This window comes from Microtus oregoni, unplaced genomic scaffold, assembly GCF_018167655.1.
Source record: "Microtus oregoni isolate MIOR12 unplaced genomic scaffold, Mior012 000064F_ref0000363, whole genome shotgun sequence".
NCBI classification, from domain to species: domain Eukaryota; kingdom Metazoa; phylum Chordata; class Mammalia; order Rodentia; family Cricetidae; genus Microtus; species Microtus oregoni.
Window position 1 is genome coordinate 2,528,218 of NW_024543874.1, and position 8,186 is coordinate 2,536,403.

The 8,186-nt window shown below is 48.2% G+C and overlaps 1 protein-coding gene across 1 annotated transcript; it reads right to left on the reverse strand.

The window, feature by feature from the left end:
- Positions 1 to 528: 528 nt before the first annotated feature.
- Npy (neuropeptide Y) lies at positions 529 to 6,792 on the reverse strand. The gene is made up of 4 exons (XM_041640730.1): positions 6,647 to 6,792; positions 5,673 to 5,860; positions 2,506 to 2,586; positions 529 to 713 (listed from the first exon to the last, which is right to left on the reverse strand). The coding sequence occupies exons 2-4, from the start codon at positions 5,858 to 5,860 to the stop codon at positions 689 to 691; spliced, it is 294 nt and encodes a 97-aa protein (XP_041496664.1). The 5' UTR covers positions 6,647 to 6,792; the 3' UTR covers positions 529 to 688.
- Positions 6,793 to 8,186: the final 1,394 nt, after the last annotated feature.

The following is an 8,186-nucleotide window of genomic DNA, read 5'->3' on the forward strand; positions in this document are numbered from 1 at the left end:
GAGGGGGAAGTATATGTAAGAATTGAATACTGTTAATTTTTAACTAAGTCCATGCAAATCGGGACTTGAAGGAGGAAATTGGGTGATGTTTTAGCTAAACTAATTACCATGCCCAGGCTGTGTGAGGGGACCATCCTGCCCAGTGTGATTCTTGCTCATATTCCAGGAGTGACCTCAAGTCAGCCGCTTGATATGATGTGGTAGCCACCAGCAACACATGCCTATTAACATGAATTTCAATTGCATGGGATGGAAAACTCCACTCCTTATTCACATCGGTCACATCAGGTGTTCAGTCAGCCACTCGTGACTGCTATGTTAGATACGAGGATATGAGACCTTTCCCCAAAGCTCTGAGACCAATGCTTCCAAGGGCAGCATAGCCATTTACTCTTCATGGCTGTTGCTCTAATGTTGGTGGGACAAACTCTGAGTTTGTTCCTTGAGACTGATGACCATTTAATGCCTAACCCAGTTCTTTCTGCTCTGATCAGAGATAATTCACCAAAGAGAATACACTTTTGGATGCATGATACTTTATTTAAACACACATATATACAACGACAAGAAGGGAAATGGTGCTGAGTCCAGCCTGGTGGCTGCATGCATTGGTGGGACAGGTGTCACAGGATGAGATGAGATGTGTGTGGAGAACAGGAAGGACCGGGAGAGGGAGCTTCATTTCCCATCACCACATGGAAGGATCTTCAAGCCTGGAAAACACAAGAAGCAAAGCAGAGAAGAATGACTGCCCGGCTCCGGGGGGTGGGGTGTCTTACAAGAGTGAGACATCAGTTCTGAGCTGCACAGTGATCAGAAGCTATTGTGAAGCCTCCAGTTGGCGCTGCAAATAAGAAGCCACAGGGGAACGAACGGCAGCATAATGAAGCCCCAGTTCATCAGCTTTTGCCCCATGGGAACTGGAGTCTCTAAGAGAGTCCACAGAAGGCTCTGTACATATCAAAGGAGCTGAGGGACTCCAGCGGATTTCTGAAGATCAAAACTATAGGAATCACATGAAACTATAACAAGAAAGTTAGTGTTGTTCCACTCTGAATACGCTTCCGTTGTTTTCCAGGAAGCTTTTGCTATGTAGAGAGATGCCATTTATTAGACTCTAAAGGGCCCCTTTTAATAAGACAGCATTCACAGGCAGCTCCAGGGCTATCAACTTTTGTCTCCTCCTAATTGCACATGATTGAGTCTGTCAGTCAGGGTGCTGTTAACTTTATTCCCTGCACTAACTGTGTTATTTCAGTCGACAAAACAAAGCAGGCAATGAAGTTCTAAGTAGGCCTGGCTCGTTATTTCCAAATCCTAAGTATTCATAGCCTGGCCTAAACCTTTACTGTGGCAAATATCCCATGCATATCAATGAGACATTAAAAAGATGCTTATTGATCAGCATCGAAAACAATGCTTATGAATTTCCCATTTCCTTGCGTTCACTGGTGAAGTCTAGGTCGATGTGTCCAGGGAGAGAAGCAGGGAACTTTATTCCAGTTCAGATGGTTGTTTACCTCAGAGAAACCATCTGGCTGGTTGTTTCATAAGAGAGCTGAGAGAGCATTGAGGGAGGATGGGTGATCCTGCTGTCACCCGTGGGTTCTCCGTGGAGAACTTCCATGTAGGGTGACACACCAGTCGCACTCATTGAGCAAGCATGCTAGTGACCTCTTCTGGGGAACACAGTTTCTGACAGTGTGGAGTTCTGTCTACGGGGATACTTAAGAATGGTGGATTGAGATCGTGCAGGAGGCAAGGTCAACAGAGCAGGTTAGGGGTTATGAAAGTGGAGGCAGATTCCGCCCCTTTTGGCAGCACCCCTTTCCTGTCCAGGAGGCACCCGCTTAGCCCGCTGGGGAGCCCTTTGATTTGGGCAAACACCTGTCTCAAGACCTGTTCGTACGCCAAGAAAGGCTCCAGACTACAGAAAAGCAACTAACGATAATACATTGCCCAACAGTGAGTCTTTGAATAAAATAAATCACTATATTAAACCAAAATACATCAAAAGGTATCCAGGAGCACTTGACTTACCTCTAGTCTGGGGTAAATCCAGGAAAGACAGAGTCAAACATACGAAGGACACGGCTCTAAGACATTTGGGTGTGTTATTTAGTGTATAAAAACTAGATTGATCACCCCAAATGGATGATTGGTCATTTCAATTTAGAGCTGTGGGCTTGTTCTATGCTCCCTTACTTCTAATAAGGCAAGATATTCTACAGAGTATGATTTTGAGCTAAAAATCACTCACATTTAGAAAAAAGCACCAAATAATATTAGTTAAAAACCATATGCCCTGCAAGTTGAGGTTAGCGGTGAATGCACTATAAAAAAGGTCTTTTTCTCTATGGTTTTTTATCCCCGCTTCTGCCCTAATCCCTCTTTTCTAGATTCTTCCATCCTAATGTTCACGTGGACTCCCAGCTTCCCCCAGCTTACCTCCCCTGGCATCTTAATCTCTGTATAGCAAGGTCTCCACCCCAAATCTTGTCGTACCTTGTTCTGGGGACATTTTCTGTGCTTTCTCTCATCAGGAGGTCTGAAATCAGTGTCTCAGGGCTAGATCTCTTGCCATATCTGAAACAAGAAAGCATAATCAGAGATTTATCAAATAAGCTTAGGAGAGAGGAGGAGAGTGTATCACCAGACTCAGACATTACTCCCAGTTGTCCATCTGCTACTAAGTATTCTCAGAGTGTGAAGCACATGCCATCAGCAACTTTGTAGTAACACAATATGCATACACATACACATACACACACACACACACACATATGCAAGCCGCTGAGATGCAGAAGGGGTTGGCATGTTAGCCCGATGACCCGAGTTCAAGCCCCAGAACCCAAACAGGAACTAGAGATCCAGCTCTGGAGCATTACCTTCTGACTTCCGCACGCACGTGTCTGCAGGCATACACCAACACAAAGTTTCTCTCTCTCATCCCAAACAATAAGCAAATACAATTTAAAGGTTATATGTATTTAATTTTCTGAAGTGCTTCATAAAGATTTTATTTTTGAGATTATACTGTAATTACAGCAGTTACTCCCCATCTGCTGGAGGCACTCATGGCTTCCCCCAGGTATGAAGAAGTCCTACCGGCCCACAGAAATCTTTCTGTGGGTCCTTCTACCCTGCCTATAGTAGGATAGCGAAAGGGCTGGAATCCTTTTCCCAGTCACAAATCTACCAGTGTCGTGATAGCTTCTGCCCGGTCATACACCTACAGGATGGACAGGCTTGGAGTTCTTCTTTCTCTAATTAATTCTGGATGATCAGTTTTCTCTGTAATAAGCAAGCTTCTAAAGATGGAATTTCTAAGGCAAAGATTCTCGAACCTGGCTTCACATTAAACTCCCCTGGGACGCCTTTAAGGACACTTAGAAAGCCCAGATCCCATCTCGATTTAATTGGTGAGAGCGGAGGCCAAGTCATTCTATTTAAAAAGTTCTCCATGTGATTGTGACGCAAAGCCAGGATGAAGAAACACTGTTCTAGAGATTTACTTCTCAACCTGTGCAGTACTAACACTTGGGAGAAGAGGATTCTTTACTGGGGGGCAGGGTAGGGGTGGAGAGCTGGGCTGGGCATCCTAGGATATTACCAGCATCCCTGTCAGCTCCATACTGGATACCAGAAGCACTCACTTCTGGTTTTGTCAACCAAACATCTCTCCCAATGCTGCCCCATATCCTAGAGAGGATAACATTCTCCCCACCTGCCCCCAGCCACCAGCTGAAAACCACTGTTCTAAGGAGCCATATAAGCAAGATGTGATAGATCCATAGACTAGATTAAGAAAATCCGGCCTGCAGAAGCATTGAATCAGCAGCCTGTACCACAATGGGAAAATAGCTACAACCAGGACTGGCTGGCAGGAGGAAGAAAGAGAATAATTACAGATAAAACAGTCACAAATGACATGGTAGATTTCAAAGGTGTGGACTTCTGCCTGAGAGTCTTTGGAGGGAAGTCAACAAGTGCACAATAGAGCTTCTAGTGGTTTCTAGGCTCATCACCAAGATGACAGAGGGAACTGCCTTAGGGACCAGTTCCCTCCTGATTCTCTTCCCATGACAGGAAAGCCCCTTTCCTCACTTCTCCTAAAGACAGTAGAAATTACATTGAATGTGATAGTGTGATTCCAGCCAAAGAAACTCAGTTCAAGGTTCCAATTCCATATCCCTAAAACAGCTTTCTTGAAATGTCCTTGGTTTTATGATCTGCACAGTGGAGACAGTTAAATCCACTTCAAAGTTGTGAGGAAAAGGCTGACTGAGGTGACTGGAAAACCACGGAATGGAATCTTTCTGCACACAGAATCATTCTGTACACGGTGGCGGCTGTATAGCAGCAATGTTTACAAAAAAGATTAGTTCTATAGGTTGTATCTAAATAAAGTTCCTTTTAAAAGCATGGTATCATTTCAACGGTGTAATTTTTTTTCTGAGCTGTATGAAATAAAAAATTGAAGGCATTGACTTTCTAGGAAGTCTATTGGACTCAAAAACACAATTCCTTTTTGCTAACCAAAATGATCCGTTTCAAAAGATTATGAGCCAGTATTACTCAAGTGATTCTGCACACACTGGGATTGTTTTCCCCAGAAGGCTTTCAGATTGGCACACACCTTTCTGGTGAAATTAAGAGTAGACAACTGTTTCCGAAGTATAACCCCCTTTTGGATCCTATCTAACCATCCCCTGCATCATGAGCAGTTTCACCTCCCTCTGGTAATTTACCATGCATAATTGAAACACGCTAAGTAAAGAACATTAATGCTTCCAAAGGCCTTGCCCCTACAGTTCTTCAAGGTTCTCAGTAATTAAAATGTGTTGTTAAATGTTTAGAACTAAGGGACATCGATTTTGCAAACCAAGTCCTGTATTGCCTTTTAAATTAGCTTGGATTTAATTTGTTTTGCTTGACTTTAATGCTGAGAGAAAAAGCAAGGCTCTTCTCTTTGACTTCTGGGCATTAAAAATAAAGTTCGCCATCTCTCGGGTCCCAGGCAGTCGGGGCGTAACCAGAGTAATATGCAAGCTTTGGCTTTGTTTGGCTTCTTCTTAGTTAGGAAAAACCCAAGCACCTTCTTTCCAGAACTCGGTTGCTCTAAAGTGGAAAAGTCAGCTTTTTAGGAGCGTCTAGTAATTCTCAAGTGTGAGGCCGAGATGGTTCAGAAGAAAGAAACCCATGGTTCTGTGGTCCCCTCTCCCCCACGAATGCTGCCACTCAGCTTACCCTGGGCAAGTTGGAAGATCTCAGCAACCTTTTAGACAACTGTACTGTGTCTTTGGTGTTTTGGGTGATGGTTATTTACTCTAGGTCGGATTCCCTCTTCCCCCTACACCCTAGCCCAGCTGCTTCCCTGCTTCTGTCGCTGCCAGGAGAGGTGGGTGGGAGACACACACACACACACAGCCCAGAGGCACTGAATCTTGGGCTTGGGACTTGGAGACCAACTGTAGTGACGGGGAGAAAGGATCCAGTTTGTGTAGTGTATTCCCCGCTCACGCATTTATCTAGAGCGGAATTTATGACTGATCCTGCCCAACCCTGGGACGAAACAAGGGAAAAAAGAAATCATCCCTGCTGTCCAAGGCTCCCAGATGCGCAGGTGTTCTGGCCTGGAGCTCCAGGCACCAGTCGGGGGATGCACCCACCTCTGCCTGGTGATCAGATTGATGTAGTGCCGTAGAGCCGAGTAGTATCTGGCCATGTCCTCAGCTGGAGCATCCTCTCCCGGATTGTCGGGCTTGGAGGGGTATCCCTCAGCCAGCACACCCAAGCACACGAGCAGGGACAGAGCGAGGGTCAGTCCACACAGCCCCATTCGCTTGCTACCTAGCATCTGTGGATACAAAAGGCTCAGAATTGGGGATGTCCAGGATGCTCGCCATGTCCCAGTTCCCGTTACCACTCCAGACCCTCATCTGTTTCCATCCCGTACCCCAGAAAGAAGCCCGGATTTGGCACGCGCCTCTTCCAGAGCTTTAGTGGACCACCCGCCCTGACCCGGCCCCTCTGCTGTGCCCCCATATTCCATGAAATGTCCCTCCAAGTCGCCTGGTGAGAGGTGGCGGATGGAGGTCCTCTAGTTTAGGACAGAGCTGCCCTTAAAGAATGGCCACTTTTCTCCTCTAGCCCCCAAATCATCCTTGGAGGACGAAACTTTCTTGTCGGTCACTTTTGATCTGTTTGGCTACAGGCGCTGCTGTGACAGTCGGATTCCCCAGGGTGTGGCAACAGGACCCGGAAAGGGGGCTCACAGGCTCAGTTGAAATCCTGGAGGTGACAGGGAATAGGGCTCCTGACACCATGTGACAGTACTCGTGAAACCTCCCTCTGGGCGCACGCAATTTGGACCCCCCAAAAGAAACGCTCCTGCCCTGAGATAGGGACCCCCATGTTATTTTCCATACCCTCAAAAGATAACAGGGACGGAGGTGGGACGCCCAGCCAGGAGAGGCCCGGGGAAGGGCAGGTGGAGAGTTGGATCAGAGTTGGCAAGTGGAATTTAGCCGCCAAGAAAGGTTGGGTGTGAAGCTGGCCGAGCCGGCTCAGAGGACCGGCTGCTGGGCAAGTTCAGGGGCGTCTGAGAGCCCGCGCTCCTGTCCCAGTGGGTCCTGGCACTCACCGTGGCTGGCGGGTTGGCGTCTCTGCGCGGCGGGTGCTCTGCTGTGGGCGCCTCCGTGAGGGATGAGAGCCACCGGTGGGATGCGGAGAGCGGGTCGCCAGCAGGCTTTTATGGAGCGCCCTTGCCGCGGCGGGAGGGGCCTCGGGGCAGTCACGCCCGGGTGACTCCCACCTCCACTTCCCGCCCCCACCAGCGGGGGAGGAGGCTGGAGCCACAGCCGCTCAAGTGGCTGGCGTCTGTAGCCACCCACACTCCAACTCACGGCGGCCCGCTCCGCGGGGAAAAGGAAGCAGCCAAGGCTTGGCGAGTATCCCTTGGAGCCCGCTCTTCTCCCCGTCGAGTCCCGCCAGAGACAGGCACAGCGGGGACCGTTCTCGGTCGCCTGTCCCGGGAATTGCCAGCCCTCTGAGAGCGGGTCTATAGGGACCACCATCCTGTACTTGGGGAGCATCTCTAGGGTCCGCGCGACAACTGTGCGCTCTGAGAGGGAGGCAGCTGAGGTTTTTCCCGCTCCCGGCCCGGAGTACCGTGCTTCAGGGTCTCCAGGGACTTCCTTGCACTTACTGACCCTGTCTCTCCAAAAGGTGGTCCTTCTCCCCCCCAGCACTCGCCTCAGCGCTGAGAGCCAGGCTGGGTTGCCGCCAGAAACTCCCCCCGAGGCCGCCACTGAAAGCCCGCGGTCCCGGGGCTGCGGCCGTTCCACAGCTACCACGGAAAGTGGCGGGTTCCAGGGGCATCCCCAACTCAGTCCCCCACCCCGCGCCCCTGTGGGCAAGTCTTTGTGAAGTCCTGTATGCTTTGTTAACTCCTGGATGAGTACGTGCTTTCGTATTGAAATGAACCAGATTAAAAGACCAACATCATCAATGTGCTCATCGCGTTAAACCTGTTGATTACATATGAACGATATTGAAATTCTTTTTACAGGACGGACATTCTACATGGTACGCTTGAGTTAGTGCCCCCTGGAAGTTTGCATCTAAGTAAAACGGAACGTTGCTGATGTGGAGTTTATGAGTTAGTTTAAAGCTAAAATAAATGATTTAGTTCAAGTGTCACATGCTATCATTTACACACAGGGGTGGAGGGAGAGACAGAGACACAGAGAGAGGCTGTATGATCTAATGATAATTTTGAACACCAACATCCCCCGCTGTTAGACGGCTGCACTTTCCTTATTTCGGAAACCTGCACCAAGGCCATAAACACAGGGCTATCAGGACTGCTCATGTGTCCACGTGAGGATGTTTGACAAAAGAGCAAAACAGCTAACTCGGTCCTTCTGATAAGGAGGAAGGCACACGACGCTGCTCAATAAAGTAATCTTATTTTTGTAGTGAATCAGAGATTCACATCGGTTAAAACCCAGATTTAGCTGGAGTCACTGGATCTGGGAGAAAGTACCCTAAGGGGGCTCCTCTTTTGAGCAGGGAACTCTGGTAAACTGATTGACTTACTTTGTAACGCTGGGGTTTGAGAACAAGAACTTTCCCCTTTAGCGTTTGCAAAATAAAGTCCAGGCAGGGTGTGTCCAGTAAGT